This window comes from Bos mutus, chromosome 27 (genome assembly GCF_027580195.1).
Source record: "Bos mutus isolate GX-2022 chromosome 27, NWIPB_WYAK_1.1, whole genome shotgun sequence".
NCBI lineage: Eukaryota > Metazoa > Chordata > Mammalia > Artiodactyla > Bovidae > Bos > Bos mutus.
Genome location: NC_091643.1, coordinates 21,837,012 through 21,857,191, shown reverse-complemented (window position 1 = coordinate 21,857,191; position 20,180 = coordinate 21,837,012). Strand labels below are relative to the sequence as shown.

Below are 20,180 nucleotides of genomic sequence, written 5' to 3'. Positions count from 1 at the left end.
ACCCATGTCCCCTGAAAAGGAAGTGCAGATTCTTAACTACTGGACTGCCAGGGAAGTCCCCATGAAACAATCTTTTAAAGGAGCATGAAAAAAAAATCTAGTTCTCTAGGAAATAAGATGAATTTTAGTTCAGTTAGTTTCACAAATGTGTACAAAAGATAGTCATAAATTCCTTATTTGAATATACAGGTAAATGGATTTGTTACTTATTGCTGCATATCAAGGTACCCTGAAATTTAACAACTTAAAATAACAATGAATGATCCCACACAGTTTCTGTGCGTCAGAAATTTAGGAGCAGCTTAGCTGGGTGGTTCTGGCTTAGCATCTGTCCTGCGCGTGCTGTCAGGATTTCTGAAGGCATAACTAGGACTGGAGGATGTTTCCAATATGGCTCACTCACATGGCTGTTGGCAGGAGACTTTGGTTCCTTGCCATGTGAACCACACAGCAGGACTTAAGTGTCCTCATGGTATGGGAACTAGCTGATCCTAGTGCGGGCCACACAAAAGAGAGAGCAAGGAGGAAGCTCCAACGCTTTGTGTAACATCACGTCAGAAGTTTCCCTTCACCATATTTTATTGGAGAAGGGAATGAGCCTTCACCTTTTAAAGGAAGGAGGGTCAAAGATTTCTGGACATATATTAAAACCATCACAGTAAACGCTATGGGTAATACCATCTCTATGCAGTAAAGAAAGATTACTTCCTAGAACTCATATGGTTTCAGTTTGGCTAAGTTTTTTGCTGACAGACATTTCCAAGAGAAACTCGTGAGGTTTCAGCACAAATTAAGAATTATTTAAAGTTTGGAACTTTAAAGATATGCTAAAACTTTATAACTAAGAAAACCGTGATCTAAAGTGTTTAATTTTCTTGAGGCTATAGAACTAGCTCCGAGGTCTCCAAATACCCCATTTAATTCCTTTGGGGATTAATTATATGGTAGAATGTCAGGTCTATATGAAGTCCACGGTAATAATCTAAATTCAGTGTAACAGTCTGTGCCTATCAAAGTAAGCAAGTTTTACAAGGGGTAAAAAGAGAGAAAAATACTACAGTCCTTGCCTAAGTAGAACAAAAATCTTCCAAACATTTAACTGTAACAATTAAAACTATTGAATAGCAATAGGTATCCATTAAAAGAGCTAGTAGATATTATCTTAAATGTTTTGATTAACAAATTAAGGCATTTAATAAAAGCAATTTTGATTTATTTTTATTCTTAATTTTGCATATCATAAAAGAAAATTTACTATAGTTCTTAAAAAAAAATAGTTATTCAAAACCCTAATGTAAATAAGGTATTTGAATAGAAATATTTTCAGACCTACCTCAACAAATCTTTAATTTTCTAGTACTCAAGGTTCTCAGCATGGAGAATATATGGAAAAGTACTGTTTATTAATTGAATTTTGACCCAAATAGTAAGAAAAACGGATGTGGGAATTAAAAGTAGGCCTAGCAGAGAATGTGAGACATTTACTGAATTTCTACAAAAGACACTTAAAAATGGGTCACTCTTTCATCTGGGCCATGTGGATTTTGTGTGAATCATTATCAGGAGAGCCTGCAAATAACAGTCCTTTTAAAAGAATATTTGTTTCTTACCTAAAAAAATAAAGATAGAAATTTCGGAAAACCCTGAGAATTGAATGAAGTGTGCTCCTGACTCAGGGCTCATATAGTGGTAATTTCCTATAGAAAAGACAGTGGTTCATAGGAAAGAGGAAAAGTCCTCTTTACAAAGAGAATTTTCTGTTTGTTATCCAAATGCACTGAACTAATTAGATATCTCACTTTAGGATCACATCACTGTCTTCAATTCCTTTACTATTTCCCTATTTAGGTTAATAAACCTAAATATTCAAAAACTGTGTCATTCTTTCCTGGTATTAGATTCTGCATTTTAAGTAAGTGGGATGACATCAGTTTTATGGTTTTAGACTCTTACTGTATTATAATCCTTAAAAATGGGAAATATATTATTTTCATGTTGTAATTTTAAAACATGTTACCAAATATGTTCTTTTGTTAAGTACAGAAAATGGATCCTTGGATGAAGTTGGGCACCCATTACAAAAGTTTGGAGTTATCCCAACAGGATCCTAAGTTCTCAAAAACAATTGATTGGATAAGTTTTTAACTCACTTCATGGAGAGTGAAAGTCACCATGAGGCCATATATTCCAAATGGAGATCAAAAAGAGTTTATGATAATACAGCGGCATTTGGTTGAAGTTTAGAATATATTTCTTTTTTTTTTTTACTTAGTGCCAGTTTGATCATTTAAAACCCAAACTAGCTTTTGTCAGCTTAAACAATAAGTCACAGAGTTGAACAATGTTTGGAGAAGGATCCAAGGAGTGGATTGAGGGAAGCAGACAATAGTGGGGTGGTTTTGATAGCATGATTTCTGCAAGGATTCTTTGCCATGGAGAAGAAACGGGTTCTCAGTTATCATGCAGTTGCTGTCTGGGGTCAGGTGTCTATTCTATGCTTCCTGTATGCTTTCATTTTTGTTGATGTGCTCATAATCACAAACATTTTTATAAACTAAATATCCACTAAACCAATTACTTTTGACCATGGTGAAAGGTATACCCATTCTAAGTATAAATTAGCCATTTGGCATCCCTGCTGATATGAAAAATCCCAGTCTGCGAAAGCGAGCTCCATCTGAAGTGCTCCTTGTCAGCACCTGGCTTTGGAAAGAGTTCACTCAGTTGTGGCTTCCCAGGGTTGCCAGTGATAAAGAACCCACCTGTCAACTCAGGAGATGTAACAGACTCGAGTTCAATCCCTGGGTCAGGAAGATCCCCTGGAGGAGGCCACAGCAACTCACTCCAATATCCTTACCTGGAGAATTCCATGGACAGAGGAGCCTGGCAGGCTACAGTCCGTGGGGTTGCAAAGAGTTGGAGATGACTGAGGAACTTACACACTTTATTAGGCCACAGGACTGGAAAACGTCAGTTTTCATTCCAATCCCAAAGAAAGGCAATGCCAAAGAATGCTCAATTGCACTCATCTCACATTCTAGTAAAGTAATGCTCAAAATTCTCCAAGCCAGGCTTCAGCAGTACATGAACCGTGAACTTCCAGATGTTCAATCTGTTTTTAGAAAAGGCAGAGGAACCAGAGATCAAATTGCCAACATCCACTGGATCATCAAAAAAGCAAAAGAGTTCCAGAAAAACATCTATTTCTGCTTTATTGACTATGCCAAAGCCTTTGACTGTGTGGATCACAAGAAACTGCGGGAAATTCTGAAAGAGATGGGTATACCAGACCACCTGACCTGCCTCTTGAGAAATCTGTGTGCAGGTCAGGAAGCAACAGTTAGAACTGGACATGGAACAACAGACTGGTTCCAAATAGGAAACGGAGTACATCAAAGCTGTATATTGTCACCCTGCTTATTTAACTTATATGCAGAGTACATCATGAGAAACGCTGGGCTGGAAGAAGCACAAGCTGGAATCAAGATTGCTGGGAGAAATATCAATAACCTCAGATATGCAGATGACACCACCCTTATGGCAGAAAGTGAAGAAAAACTAAAGAGCCTCTTGATGAAAGTGAAAGAGGAAAGTGAAAAAGTTGGCTTAAAGCTCAACATTCAGAGAACTAAGATCATGGCATCCAGTCCATCACTTCATGGCAAATAGATGGGGGAAACAGTGGAAACAATGGCTGACTTCATTTTTCTGGGCTCCAAAATCACTGCAGATGGTGACTGCAGCCATGAAATTAAAAGACGCTTACTCCTTGGAAGGAAAGTTATGACCAACCTAGATAGCATATTCAAAAGCAGAGATATTACTTTGCTAACAAAGGTCCATCTACTCAAGGCTATGGTTTTTCCAGTGGTCATGTATGGATGTGAGAGTTGGACTATAAAGAAAGCTGAGTGCTGAAGAATTGATGCTTTTGAACTGTGGTGTTGGAGAAGACTCTTGAGAGTCCCTTGGACTACAAGGAGATCCAACCACTCCATCCTAAAGGAGATCAGTCCTAGGTGTTCATTGGAACAACTGATGTTGAAGCTGAAACTCCAATCTTTGGCCACCTGATGTGAAGAGCTGACTCATTGGAAAAGACCCTGATGCTGGGAAAGATTCAGGGCAGGAGGAGAAGGGGATGACAGAGGATGAGATGGTTGGATGGCATCACCGACTAAATGGACATGGGTTTGGGTAGACTTCGGGAGTAGTGATAGACAGGGAGGCTTGGCATGCTGCAGTTCATGGGGTCGCAAAGAGTTGGACACGACTGGACAACTGAACTGAACTGGATATGTGCCAGGTGCTTAGAAGAGTGCCTGCCACAGAGTAGGTGCTGGATAAGAGTCACCTCTTACTACGTGTTGCTTGTTCCCTGTGGCAGTTAGGCAGTTTGCCATTTTGTCCAACTTTTCCCAAAACACTACCCTTTCTGATGCCTACAATCATGTGACTCTTCTTGACCTGCTTCTCTCTCCGCCTTTCCTTTCTCAACCTCTTTCTGTCCTCCTCAGCTTCCACCTGCCCCTGTAAACACTCGTTCCTTAGTGATATTAGTCAAAATATGGTGCACTTGGTCATTTCAACCCTCTCTTTTCTCTAAAACTCTGAACCATTGCCTTCTCCTGCCATCTCCTATCTCCTATTCAGCCTTTGATAAATATTTGTTGAAAACATATCTAGCAGAACATTTAGTTACTGATGAAGTCAAAATGTTATCTAACTTCTAAAGTTATGTGTCAGTTTCAGTTGGCCCTTGTATGTCTACAAAGTCTCACTTTTATGGCTAATGTGCAAAATACACTTAAGTTTTATATAGAAAATTAACGTTGAAGCACTTCTACCTGGATGCTGATGATTTCAAACTTGCTATGGCTAATTATCCTTCCAATCCTTCCATCTAAATTTAAAAACAAAAATGTGGCTAACTGTTCATATTCTTACTTAATCTTATAGTTTACAGGCTTTCATGCCTTCTCTGAGTGCATTGCTCTCCCCAAGTCTTATATTCCTAATCCTCAACAATTCTAACCTTGTCAACATTAGCAGAAGTTGAAAATGTGTCAGTGTCACAAACTTAATTTCTCAGAAGGCTCACAATTCACTGACTTATTTTGAAATGCAGTTTTCTGGGACTAAGATAGACATTAAAAGATACATGAGTGGTTCTTAAGGCTTTTTATTTTATTACCATCTGTACCCTACATAATGCCCCACAGAGAGAGAGGGGAGCAAGCGGAGAAATGAAATTTTTGTGCACATTCATAGAAGAAAGAAAGGAAGAGAGGTGTACCAATTAGGGCTCCAGTAGGAAATAGAAGAAGCACTTAAAATAGGATTATATGGGGGGAAGGATCAGTTACAAAGGGACTGTTTACAAACTCATAAGGAGGAGAAATACAAGGGTTAGTGCAATAACCAGTAGGGCGTACCCCGAGCTGAGCCATGATCAGGCCCCAAAGAGAAGTTAGCAGGACCTAGAGGGGAAAAGTCTGCAGAGGTAGCTGCTTGAGAAGAGCAATGACCTTGGGTAAAAAGACAGTTCAAGGCAACTGTAGGATCCATAGGAATAAATACTCCTTTCCCTTTGGAGGGGTTTAGGAATCAATTTCCAATGTGGGAGAGGGTTTCTTCCACACCACCAAGCAGTTCTCCAGACACCACTGAGTATCCTTCCATTTAACTCAGCTCTGACACTATCCACCTGGAGGTCACATCAGATCTCACGTGTTAAGGGTTCAGTCACACAGACTGCCCCCTCCCTCCACATCAGATGCCACTTGTAAGCCCAGGTCATCACCTGTGCTTCAGACCAACAGGCTATAGACTGGAGCTTCCGCTGACTCCCTCTTTGGGTTGAACTAAGCTGATATAGTGGCTTGCAGAGCTCAGAGAAACATTTTACCTATTAGACTACTGGTTTGTTGTGAAAAGATATAACTCAGGGACAGCCAGATGGAAGAACTGCAAAGGGTAGGTATGGGAACATGCCGTCTCCAAGCACACCAGTCTCCTCAAATCTCCAGGTGTTCATCAACCCGGAAGCTGGCCATTTAGGTTTTCATGGAGGCTCCTTACATAGGCATGACTCCTGGCAATTCACTGACCACTGGCAACTGAACTGGGTCCCCATTTACAGCCCTCTCCTTCCAGGAGGCTGGTTGGCTTCACTGGCAGCCAGCCCCCATCTCTAAGTGGAGTCAAAGAGTCACCTCATTAGCATAACAGAAGACACCTTTTATCACTCTCCTAACTTAGAAAATTCCAAGCATTTTAGGAGCCCTGTGCTAGGAAAGGGATGGAAGATCCAAAGATATATTTCTTATTATAAATAATATCACAGCCTTATATCTCCTACTGGGGCTTTCCATAGGCCAAACCTACCCTAAAACCAGGGACATGGGATGCTATTGATGGAATCCTTGTTCTCATATAAATTATTATCCAAACTGGGACGTTTTTGAGAGTTAAAGGAGCTGTTAAAATTAATTATATTAATAACTACTGCAAAAAAAAGAAAAAGAAACCTGCTACCCAACAATTATATTACTGTTGAAGATTTTCCTACCAGTGAATAATGGGCGCCACTGTAGCAGGAAGGCCCCTATTGCTCCGTTCATTCTGTGGCAGAGTTGCTGCACCTTTGCTTCCCCACACATTTCTTGCACGCACACGTCACATACACCTAGCCCACATCTCCTCCTGGCCCACCAGACTGTGCATCCTGTAGGCTGCAGCAGGCACCAGAGCACAACTGGCTTGTCCACCGAGGACGCGTACGGCAGCCACACCTGGCGCTTCTGTCAGTAAGGACTGAGCTGCCCTGAGCTGCTTGGGTCTGAGTGCACTTTGTTAAACCAGTGAGCAGCCTACATGCTGCTCTTGAAAGGGAGGTATTTGTTAGATCATATCTGGAAAAGGTCAGGAAAAGAGGATCACCACCAGTCATCTTTTTTGTAATTTAGTTTTTTAAATTTCTGGCTGCCCTGAGTCTCCATTGTAGTGCACAGCCTTTCTCTAATTGCCACACACATCCTTCTCTTATTGTCAAACACGGGCTCTGGAGAGCGCAGGCTCAGCAGCTGGCAGTGTGCGGGCCTCTCTAGCTGTGGCATGTGAGATCTTAGTTCCCTGATTAGGGGTTGAACCTATGTCCCCTGCATTGGAAGGTGGATTTTCAACCACTGGACCACGAGGGAAGTCTCACCAGTCATCTTTCAACTATAACCATATATTAAAGTAAGAACTTTGTTCTCTGCTCATGAATCTCACACACTACTAGAGGAGCCTATAGAAGTCAGAAGGGTAAACCCATCGTGACTTATTTAATACAACTATTCACCTATCTATTTCATCAAAAAATGAACATTTCAAAACTAAACCCATGCTTACAGCAATTGCACTCATTAGTACTCAGTGAAATTGAAAACTTATGTTCATACAAAAACTTGCACACAGACATTTATAGGAGCTTTGTTCATAATTGCCAAAATCTGAAAGCAACGAAGAGGTCCTTCAGTAGGTGAATGGGTAAAAAACTAACACATTCACACAATGGAACATATGGAGTGCTTAGAAGAAATGAGCTATCAAGCTATGAAAAGACACAGAGGAACCTTTAAGTGCATATTGCTAAGTGAAAAAAAGCCAATCTGAAAAGGCTACATTGATTCCAACTACATGATATTCTGGAAAAGGCAAAACTATGGGAACAGTAAAAACCTCAGTGGTCACCAGGGGTTAGGAAGGAGAGAGGGCTGAATAGAGTACAGAGGATTTACAGGGGATTTTTAGAGCAATGAAACTGTTCCCTACGATACTTTAATGGTAGATACATGTCCTTATACAGGGGCTTTCTTGATGGCTCAGACGATAAAGAATCTGCCTGCAATGCGAGAGACCCAGAATTGATCCCTGGGTCGGGAAAATCCCCTGGAGAAGGAAGTGGCTACCCATTCCAGTATTCTTGCCTAGAGAATTCCACCAACAGAGAAGCCTGGCCTTCACAAAGAGTCAGACACAACTTAGCAGCTAACACTCACTTTTTTCCTGTCCTTATTCATTTGTCCAAACTTGTAGAGTAGACCACACCTAGAGTGAACCTGAATATAAACTATGAACTTTGAATGCCAATAATGTGACTATGTAGGCCAATCAGTTGTAACAAGTGTACCATTCTGGTGGGAGTTATTGATAATAGTAAGGCTATGCGTGTGTCCTGGAGAAGGAAATGGCAACCCACTCCAGTGTTCTTGCCTGGAGAATCCCAGGGACAGGGGAGCCTGGTGGGCTGCCATCTATGGGGTCGCACAGAGTCGGACACGACTGAAGCGACTTAGCAGCAGCATGCATGTGTCCAGGCAAGGGATTTAGGGGGAAAACTGTAGCTTCTTCTCAGTTTTGCTGTAAACCTAAAACTGCTCTAAAAATAAAGTCTATGTTTTCAGTGAAAGATGACTGTCAAAGCTGGAGAAAGACTTTGTAAACCAAAACAGATGATATCAGATTGCCAATCAGACACAGCTTTCTCAATGAACTTCTTTGTTCAGATGAAAGCAAACAGAAATCATTGACTGGTTAACAATATCACAGACAGGAGTGATTTCAAAAGCGTCTATAAATAGATATGGAAACGAACCCATTTTCCAGTGTACCTACTTTCCTTTAATGTTGTCTTTCATGTCTTAAAAAAAAAATGTGACTTTCCAACCCCTTCCTGTTGTCCATGGTGGGCACAAGGGACTCTTGTGTGTTCTCCTCTGAGACCGAGGGAGTTCCATCACTGAGGGACATTTTCTTGCAATTTTTAGGGACATAATTATGCACTTTGAAATTTACTATACAACATTTTGTGGGAATAAAAGGGAATGTTTTTAAAGGAAAGGAATAATTTACTCTGTCACTGATTCTTCCCATTTTTAAGAAGACAAATAGAGAAAAATTCCTATAGAAAAAGACAATATTCCAGACACTTCTGCGCCGGCATCTTTAATATTTGAAAACATACAAAATAAGCACTACCTATAAAGACAGACGGAGAAGGCAGTGGCACCCCACTCCAGTACTTTTGCCTGGAAAATCCCATGGATGGAGGAGCCTGGTAGGCTGTAGTCCACGGGGTCGCTAGAGTCGGACACGACTGAGCGACTTCACTTTCACTTTTCACTTTCATGCATTGGAGAAGGAAACGGCAACCCACTCCAGTGTTCTTTCCTGGAGAACCCCAGGGACGGGGAGCCTGGTGGGCTGCCGTATATGGGGTCGCACAGAGTCGGACACGATTGACGCTTCTTAGCAGCAGCATAAAGACAGAAAGGACAAAATAAATGGTAGCATTTTTCCCTACATGGAACCTACAAGTAGAATCTTTCAGCCTCTCATTACTGTCCTTTGTTGTAAGGGGGTGACTTTCAAAGGGCATTTTTTTTTTTTGGTCACACTGAATGGTTTGTGGGACCAAGCAGAAAGAACTCTGTTCCCCCCTGCAGTAGAAGTGTGGAGTCCTAACCACTGGCCGCCAGGGAATTCCTTCAAAAGGCCTTCTTAACAGTAGTAGACTATCATCCCAATTCCAAAACACAGAAAAAAGTAACTGTCATAGGCAATATATAAATACATTTCTATATAATATATATACATATTTCTATATTATATATGTGTATATATATTATTTTATATTAAATAATGTATATTATTGGGCTTCAAAATCACTGCAGATAGTGACTGCAGTCATGAAATTAAAAGACTCTTTCTCCTTGGAAGGTAAGCTATGACAAACCTAGACAGGGTATTAAAAAGCAGAGACATCACTTTGCCAACAAAGGTTCATATAGGTCCTACGGTTTTTCCAGTAGTTAGGTACAAATGTGAGTGAAAGTCAAAGTGAAGTCGCTCAGTCGTGTCCAACTCTTTGTGACCCCGTGGGCTGTAGCCTGGATGGGCTGTAGCCTACCAGGCTCCTCTGTCCATGGGATTTACCAGGCAATAGTACTGGAGTAGATTGCCATTTCCTTCTCAAGGGCATCTTCCCAACCCAGAGATTGAAGCCGGTCTCCCGCATTGTAGACAGACGCTTTACCGTCTGAGCCACCAGGGAAGTCTGGTGAGAGTTGGACCATAAAAAAGACTGAGCACTGAAGAATTGATGCTTTCAAACTGTGGATGCTGGAGAAGACTCTTGAGAGTCCCTTGGATGGCAAGGAGATCAAATGGTCAGTCCTAAAGAAAATCAACCCTGAATATTCATTAGAAGGACTGATACTGAAGCTGAAGCTCCAGTGCTTTGGAGCATCAGGCCACCTGATGCGAAGAGCCGACTCATTGGAAAAGACCCTGATGCTGGGAGATTGAGAGCAAGAGGAGAAGGGAGTGATAGAGGATGAGACGGTTGGATGGCATCATCGACACAATAGACGTGAGTTTGAACAAACTCCGGGAGATAGTGAAGGACAGGGAAGCCTAACGTACTGCAGTCCATGGGGTCGCAAAGAGTCGAACATTACTTAGCGACTGAACAACAACAACAATATATATGACTTGACATATTAATAAAACTAACATATTAAAGAGGAAAAATCCTACTCAATTTTACCTGAAATCATTAAGATGAACTTAGAAATCATCAAGATCAATTAGAATGTTTTGTCATTTTATAAAATGGGTTCAGATACAACATCCATTACTTGTGTTACTATTTATGTTAGCAGCTTCTGTGTAGTTGGTATAAATTCCTAAAAGGTATCCAGCTGAGGTCCTTCTGTAAGTGCAGAAAGCCATTCTAGCAACAGACCAAATGAATCAGCGTATGTCTACAGCGTTTCCGCAAGGCACGTCAAAATGAGCATTTCCCCAAAACGTTTCATGTCCAGAAACATAAACAGACGCACACACAGTCTAGGTTCCCACACACAGCTTTAAAAGACTTCATTAAGAGAAAGCAAATTGTTTCCTCCCCTTTTACTAAAAAGCTTTCTCTTTAATGGCTTTTTAAAAATTCAATTGTAAAACACCTAAAACAAATGAACATAAATGAAAAATCTTTGCATGTGGAGCACTACTGGAAGGTAAGGAGAGCCACAGAAAAGGTTGTGTTACTATCATTTGAATATCACAGAGAAAAATAACAAAAGACGATGAATAATTTTTTTTCTCTCATTTGGAAGTTATTACTAGACTTCCCTTTGTTCCATTGAGAAATGAGAGAAGAAAATATGAAGTTACAGCGAACCCATATGGCCAGCAGGAAAATCCTACTTAATTGCTTTATTGCCAGAAATGTTAAATCACTTCCTGAGGATACAGTTCAAATGAAACATATGGCAGCTATTAAGAAAAAAACCCCTAATGAATTCAAAAATATGCTTTTTATGGGAGCTTTCTCATAAGCAACAGTCATGCATATTACTTAAACTATATATACAAATATACACTTGGTTTTTTATCCCCACAAAAATTTGATGAACACCTACTTTGTACCAGATGATACAGACAGCTTGCATGAAGTGATTTTTTTTCCCAAGCCCAGAAATGCACTTTCCTGGTGGCTCAGTAGTAAAGAATCCGCCTGCCATGCTGGAGACCTGAGTTTGATCCCTGGGTGGGAAAATCCTCTGGAGAAGGAAATGGCAACCCACTCCAGTATTCTTACATCAAAGGCAAAAAGAAATCTCCTGACCAGCACTTTCTCCCCAGGGGTTCAACACCCAGGAAAACCATCCCATTTCCGCCTGGGTAGTCCTAATTATTTACTATCTTCCTACACCTTTTAATGTTGCACCAATAAAAGTGCTAATCATTGTCATTCAGCAACCTCTGAGTGGAACTATTCTCTATCTTCTTCAACTGGATCATGAATTCCACACACACACACACACACATACACACACAAAAGTTGCTACTAATTAAGAAACAACAAATAGCTTTAATTAATTGAAATCCAGGTGTCAGCATTTTTTTTAATTTATTGCCTTTCATCACTAGAAAATTTCACAAATCTAATCAATGTATTCATAAACCATTTTCTAAAGAGATGGTTCTCCCTCAAATTCAAATATAAATCAGCTGAAGGATATCCAGCTGTTATTACTATGTGATTATGCTTTAAAAGAAAAGGTATTAAATGTTGGATACATTAAACTTTGACTTTTCCTTTCTCCATGTGCTGATATAGCCATTGCTGTTATTTAATGGAGGTGAGTTTTGGTAACTTAAAGAATCATGCAGAGCATGGGGTGATATTCTAAAGTAACTGGCACTGTCTACATGACATATTGGTTCTGGCTCTTTGGAGGCTAAAATATTTTTGTTTGATAGGGCTAATATCTTTATGAAATATTTACTTACACATGCTTGGTTACACACTTTGTAATCAAATAGAATAAAATATGGAGAAGGCCTGTCACTGATCAACTTGGAATTGGAGTAAGACATTCAATTTGTCTAAAACACTTTAGCCATAAGAAGAGAGAGCTTATTTAGAAAATTTTTAAATGTTTCATACAGACATCCTGCACAAGCATTTTGTGGTCTAAGTCAATATCTGCCCATAGGACCTCTGCAAACCTTTCTTCTCCTTTGTTTCAAAATACTCTGATTAGCATTTTGAAATTAGTGATCTCGAAGATCAGCATGCGAGTAGTTGTATCCTGGCTTCCATTCTATTAATGTGACCTCACAAAACTTACTGTGCTTTTTAAGACTTCATGGAGTTGGTGTAAGGATTGAGTGAGTTTATGCAGGTAAAATCTTAAAACTGTACCTTGTACATACTGAGAACCTAGTAAGTGTTAGCTCTTCATACACTGAGGAACCTTCTCCATGAAAGTGAAAATGTTAGTCCCTCAATCGTGTCCGACTCGATGCGACCTCATGGAGTTTAGCCCACCAGGCCCCTCTGTCCATGGGATTCTTTACGCAAGAATACTGGAGTGGGTAGTTATTTCCTTCTCCAGAGGATCTTTCCAAACCAGGGTTCGAACGTGGGTCTCCTGCATTGCAGGCAGATTCTTTACCAGCTGAGCCAATTACCTATTTACCACCCTTTACAACCTTGTCAACAAAAGGGTTTCTATTTTGTTTTGTTGTTTATTTGCTTGAAACAAAAGAGAAAATTTAATTTTAAAAGCCCTTATCTTTAGTCAGGGGACAAATCTGAGGCTAGGTTTAAAATATATAGTATGGATTTAATTCCATTCTTAGACGTTTCCCAAAATAGAGACATAAGAAGTAAACAAACATTGCCAAAGCTGTAGGATGACTTTCTTGTCAAGGGAAGACAGAATCAGAGAAATTCTTCTTGAAACAAAGAAGAAATCAGATGATCTTGCTGTAAATAAAAGGGTGCTGAGGACAGGGGTGGAAGCCTATGCAGTCCATCTGATGCCCTGCTGTCTGGACGTGGTCCTCCACTCTGCCATTTAATAACCCAATGTTCTCCTCAGGGCTGCATCTTTGCCAGGTTGCAGAGTCAGCATTCACAGCCAGAGAACAAGAAGTGAACAACTAAAGGTAGATCAAGATTAAGTCAAAATATGCTTTCACTGTAGATCAATCTTTGCCAAAACAAATCCTCCATTTTTTTATCCATAGATTTTTCCCTTACTTGAAAAACTGCAACAATCTCCAAATCCTGTAAATTCCAAAGGTGAGGTTCTCGACAATAATCAATATCTCACAAAGAAAATAAGAGTCTTGATCTTTGAGATTTCCAAAAATGGAGATTGATATTATTTTCTTAGGCTGACCTGCAAGAGAGGTGCACATGAACTTTCCTCTGTCCCTCTCTCGCTCTCTCTCATACACATGTGCACCAAAATTAATTTCCCATTTGAGCCTATTTTCCTTCCCTCAACTCTGAAGACTTTGTCCCCTAAAGAAGGGGAGAGAGACATGCTTGTAGACATCTTGTGTGGTCAGCAGTTATGGAATTGAAAGCGTGAAATCCCAGTAGGCCAGATAGATTTATAAAAGGCTTTCCAATAAAAGTTAATACCCTCATGCTAACTGTATTTTATACATGAGTGACTGAGGTGAATGGCAATCATAAGCTCACTTCCTTAGTTTGTTTTAAGGTACCTTAAAGTCTGTTGAAGACATCTCATCCTGAACTCTAGTTTCTAAATAATAGTGATAGATAATCGTTACTAGGAATTGAACTTCTAAACCTCTCATTTCAGTAATTTGCTCATTGGACCAGTGCCCAAAGTAGCAAATAGAGCGGCTGTCTTTTCCTAAGGACCTCATGTGCTTTACAGAAGCCACTACATCTGGCGCTTTCAGCAGCCCTGTGAAGTCGAGGTGTTTATCCCCTTGTATAAAGGAGGAGTCTGAGCCTTGAGAGGACTGGACAGAGACTTGAAAGGCCCAGATACTGACCAAACAATTAACATTCTTTGCCTCCCAAAATAGGACAAAGAAATTGAACTATAAAAAATTCGATCCAAATTCAAAGTGTTTTTAGTTTCATTTATTGCAATACCTTTTAAGGGTGAGATGAGTCTGTCTTCAGAGAGGAAGACAATTACATGACTAATTTACAATGAGCTTAGCTGGATCTAGTGACTTTACAACAGTACCACAGCTCGCTCTCCTTTTTCTTTTCAGCTTCATTGAAGTATAGTTGTCAAATAAAATGTTAAGACATTTCAAGTGTGCACTGTAGTGATTTGATATGTATATATCAAATCAATCATCATTTGATTGGTGATTATAGACATCAGATCATATACCTCATTTGATTGATGTATACATCGTGAAGGGCTTCCCTGATGGCTCAGAGGGTAAAGAATCCGTCTGCAATGCAGGAGACACGGGAGATGCAGCTTCAATCCCTGGGTTGAGAGATCCCCTGGAGGAAGAAATGGCACCCCACTCCAGTATTCTTGCCTGGGAAATCCCATGGACGGAGGAGCCTGGTGGGTTACAGTCCTTGGGCTCACAAAGAGTCGGACACAACTGAGTGACTAAGCACAGAACACATACATTGTGGAAGGATTCCCTCTTTCATTAATTAATATACCCATCACCTCGCATATTTGTCTTTTTTTTTGGTGAGAACATTTGAATTCTACTCTCTTAAAAAATACCAATTATATAATACAGTTATCAACTGTAATCCCCATGCTTTACATTAAATCCTTTAGACCTTATTCATCTTATAGCTGAACATTTATACCTTTCACTAATCCTTCCCTATTTCTCCCACTCCACCAGCCCCTGGCAACCACTTTTATACTCTCTCTGTTTCATGTTTTTTTTTTTTTTTTTAAAGATTCCACATATTAAAAATACCATGTTGTATTTTTCTTTATTTCACTTTGCATAATGACGTCAAAACACATGTTAAAGCAAATGGTATGATTTCCTTCTTATTCAGGCCTGAATAATATTACACACACACACAACCACACACACACATGCACAGCACATCTTCTTTATCCATTCATCCATCAGTAGGCACTTAGGCTGTTACCTTATCTTGGCCATTGTGGATAATGTTGCTGTGCAGCTGGGAGTGCAGATACCTCTTTGATATCCTCTTTCCTTTTCTTTAGACATATATACCCAGACATGGGATTATTGGATCATATATATGGAAAGTATAAAGTATTTTTAACTTTTTGAGACACCTCCATTCTACTTTCCATAATAGTTGTACCGAATTACATGCCCACTGTCAGTGCACAAGGGTTCCCTTTTCTCCACATCCTCACCTGTACTAATCATCTCTCGTCTTTTTGACGATGGGCATTCTGTACGTGTGAGTTGATGTCTCACTGTGGCTTTGATTTGCGTGTCCCTGATGACTAGTGATGCTGAACACCTTTCATATGCTTGTTTGCCATTTATATGTCTTCTTTGGGGGAAAAAAAATGTCTATTCAGTTCCTCTTCTCTGATATCTCTAGTGTCAGGCCCTATTTAATTTTTGCTTCATTTATGGGGCATCATTTTGTTCCTAATAATATTGTTTGCTATTTCCTTCTAATAATACCACAATTTCTGGCTTTTCTTCTTTTTCAGGGGATTCCAGGTCTCTCAGAGAAGGAAAAGGCTGGTAAGTTGACACTGGTTTTGTTTTCACTCCTATCCATTGTAGAATAAAATTCCATCTTCATGTAGACATTTCATTAAATATCTAAAATGCATACATCTCCTCAGTTTCTGGGCAAAAGTTATGGTTGAATTCCTGGAAAATAAGTTTTGTTCAAAATGCGATGAAAAAATATGGTTTTCTAACATAACATTATATCTTGTTAGAATACGGTGTGTAATTCTTGTGGCCTTAATTGTAAATGCGATCACAACTCTTTTCTTGAGAAAAACAATTAGATGTTGTTCGGTGTACTGAGGAATGGTCTTTGGAGATCTGTTGCTCATACAGTCAGCCCTTTGGATCCATGGGTTCTGCATCCATGGACTCAATCAATCTGGGTCAAAAATATTTGAAAAAGCAAAGATTTCCAGAAAGATCCAAAAGAGAAAAACTGAAATTTGCCACAAAGGCAACTATTTACATAGCATTTACTTTGTGTTAGTTATTATAGCTAATCTAGAAGGAACTTAAAGGATGTAGGAGGATGTGTGTGGATTGTGTATAAGTACTGGGACATTTTATGTAAGAGACTTGAGCATTCGTGGACTTTGGTGCCCACAGGGAGTCCCAGAACCAGTCCCTTGAGGCTACTGAGGGACCAAGAGGTTCGATGCACGATGCTGGATGCTTGGGGCTAGAGCACTGGGACGACCCAGAGGGATGGTATGGGGAGGGAGGAGGGAGGAGGGTTCAGGATGGGGAACACAGGTATACGGTGGCGGATTCATTTTGATATTTGGCAAAACTAATACAATTATGTAAAGTTTAAAAATTAAATTAAATTAAAAAAAATAAAAATCTTAGTAGCTCGTTTAGTAGTCCTAGAAAAAGTTGTGCTTGTTTAAAGATTATGTCATGCCATCAAAAATACAATTGTGTAGCGATATGGATAGTTCATTAGAAAAAAATGATAATATATCTTTGTGCTCTGTGCTATAATTATAACTGTTCAACAGTACTGTGGGAAGTAGATGAGGATTAATGAGAAATGCAGAAATATGAAAAAAATTAGACTCAGATTGGTGGAATGGTATGCTTTTTAACAATCTGTTGATCATCCTCAGTATGGTCTTAACGTTTTCTGTGTAAAATTTAAAAAAAAAAATTTTTAATCTGTTTTTAAAAAACAGATTAAAGGTGCTTTACCAAGCTTGAAGCACATCACTTAGCTCTTTGATGTGTGTAATTTTTAAAAGCCAAATTAAAAGTTTATAGAATCATCTAAAAGATGTCATGACTTCAAGTGACTTTACACTAATGCAATAGAGTTGTTCTGATAAGATTGTTTTATGGGGGATGTTGTGTCAAGTTCAGTGACTCGATTTTTGCTGCCAGATAGTTTTCACACACGAGTTTTCATAGTTTATGTCCTTCCGAGAGCTAAAGTGTTCTCCTCTGTTTAGGCTGTGTCTAGCCTCTTCTGTCTAATATGTTGAAAGGTAAGCCTTCCAAATAAAAGAAAAACGTGGAACTGGTATCTTGTGTCAGTTCAAGAGAAAAACTGCTCGGTTTATCATGCGTTGGTATCATGCGCTGGACTAATGCTATATACTAAACAGATTCAAATTACCGTTACCAAGCTCTTATATCTTCAATAATTGACGTATTAGCTATCTCCTTAGAACAAAACATAAATGGTGAAGAGCGCATTTGCATCACAAAGAAAAAGGAACTTAGCCAAAGCTGTGCTTTATCTTGTGCTGTGACATTCTCTGTAATTTGCAGGATTGGCTACAATTTAAACAAAGGATGTAACAGAGCAAAGTTGTCATCTTATTCCAGAAAATCAGCACATTCTTCCATACCCCAAGGAGAAAATTAGGATAGGAATTCTTGGCTGGAGGGGCAGGGGGAGAAAGGCTGGAAATGCCATTGCTTGAGAGACTGAAGAGGTGAAGACTTTTTCTGCCTAAGTGACGTCAGTGTGCTAGGGAGAAGCACCTCAGTTATCAAGCTCCTCTTAAAGACATTTTTATTAAAACAAAGAGCTAATTAAACAGGGAACATACATATAATGCACACAACACTTTTTAAAAGCCATAGTCCCAGATGTTTTTCTCCTCAACAATAACAACAACAACAACAAAAAACATGAAATTAAGTGTCACTATTTAATTATCTCTTTGGGTCATTTTTACACTGCTGGGGCAGAAATTTTTAAGTTGATAAGTTTCATTTACAGATGATTTGTGAAAGGTCAGATGCACTGACCTTTCGTATGTGTGACCTAAGCGGGCCCCCGGATGCCCTATCTCAGACGTTTAACCCAGGATGGGCTGATTTGAGCAGAACATGGCTTCTGTGCATTAAAACATTAGAAGGATTGAAATTCACTCCAGAATGGATTCTAATTTAGATTTCTTGAGAATGTACAGTACATTATAAGGAAATATAATTGGAAATACAAGAAGGAGGAAATACAATTTTGTTTGAGAACATAAATACAAGAAAGAAATGTTTTTTTAATCAATGAATTTAAATGTTAAGATAGAGGCTTATGTTTGAATATTTTATTCAGTTGGCAACAGATTTGCCAATTCAAAAGAGAGTATGATTCATTTCAAAGGGTTTTAAAGGACTATGAAAGTCTAATCAGTTTCCTAAATTTCTAAAATTTATTATGCCATATTTAAAATACTTTGAGTGTTTTATGTACAGATATGAATATCTTTATTCCTTTTTATGAATCTTTGTTTTTAAGCTCTGCTAGACAGAGGAATGACAGGAAAGGCAGAGGACCTACTCAATCTTCTAGGGGTTAATTGAGCCTTTAAATAGGATTAAGCTTCATTCCCACCCCTAAGGCCTGTCATTTTTTTTTTGTTTGGCTAAATGAATGTAGCCTATTGTTTCTTATTAAGAAAGTCTATTTTAATCTGTGTGACCTCTCGTCCAAGCCAACTGGAACCAGCTCCACCAGGCTTTATGAAGCTCTAAACAAAATCATTTGGGGAGCATGCTATTAATAATTCTTAAGTTGCAGTTGTGTGGTTGCCCCAGTGTGGGGTCTAAGTAGCTGTCTTCTCTTCTGATCTGTGTTGCTACATGAATTGAGCCCAGTGGAATCATTCTGCTGCTTCTCTGCCATCTTGGGATGACAAAGCCCTGCAAAGGAAGACTGCGGTTGTTAAACAGCATCCCATTGGTCCATTTACTCCACAAATATGTATTGAAAAGCAACATGCACTAAGCGTCGTATTAGGTTTTATCAAGGAAGCTGTTACGAACAAGACATGGTCCTCGCCCAGAAGGAACTCAGACTCTAGAGGAGAATATTGCATTGGGCCAGCATCCTCCTTTTCCTTTTCTCAAAGAAAAATTCTTAACCCAAGTTATTCAGAAAGCCTCCCAAGAAAAGAATCAAATAAAAATACTGTTTTCAAGAAATTCTATATTGGAATGTGCATTCTCCAGATCTTGAGAGTCCAATACATTTTGTTTTAAAAAATCAGAATTAATCGCACAAGTATTAGTATGTGTAATTGTATTCAACACAGAATAATTTCAGTTAGCTTCCTTTATGCCACCAGAATCTGTAAAGAGTGAGCCCAAAGCCACTGGTATATTTTCCAGCACATCTGCTTCCTGTCCGTGTAGCCTTGAGCAAGTTACTTAACCTCTTCATTTTCCCATTTCTAGAGAATAAATAAAGAAACTGCCATATTGTAATTGTAAGGCTACAATGCTTGGCACAAAGTAGGCTCTAAAAAATGGTAGCTGTGTCTTGTGATAATGAGTTGTGCTTATAACCACCACGTGTGAAAGCCGGAGAGACTCTAGCTATGTTACTCCTGCCCGTGTCTGCTCAGACTTCTTGAACACTTCCTCAGGGCACCAATTAACACAGCTGAGCAGCTGTCCATGTGGAAGAAAGAGATCACTTTCTTTGAGTCAGTTCATTCAGACAGAGATTATCACAGTGTAGGCAGACTTGTCCATATTTTAAAGTCTCTTTAGAAATTCTTAGCTCTATTAATGTGAAATTCTCTCAAGTGAATAGATAATCTTTGATTTTTCGCAAAAGATTGCTCCCTGAGAAATGTATGTCCTAGATGCTGGGGTAATTGGATCCTGTCTACTCAGTC

General features: G+C 39.3%; 1 protein-coding gene across 4 annotated transcripts in view; it reads left to right on the top strand.

Annotated features, from left to right (window-relative positions):
* DLC1 (DLC1 Rho GTPase activating protein) overlaps nt 1–20,180 on the top strand; it is a 443,006-nt gene that overhangs the window by 211,901 nt on the left and 210,925 nt on the right. For all 4 annotated transcript variants that reach the window (XR_011462861.1, XM_070364153.1, XM_070364152.1 and 1 more), the window contains one exon: nt 16,023–16,056. Coding sequence is in view for 3 of the 4 variants with exons in the window: in XM_070364153.1 (XP_070220254.1) it covers nt 16,023–16,056 (34 nt within the window). In the remaining variant the exon portion in view is untranslated. The remainder of the gene's footprint in view (nt 1–16,022; nt 16,057–20,180) is intronic.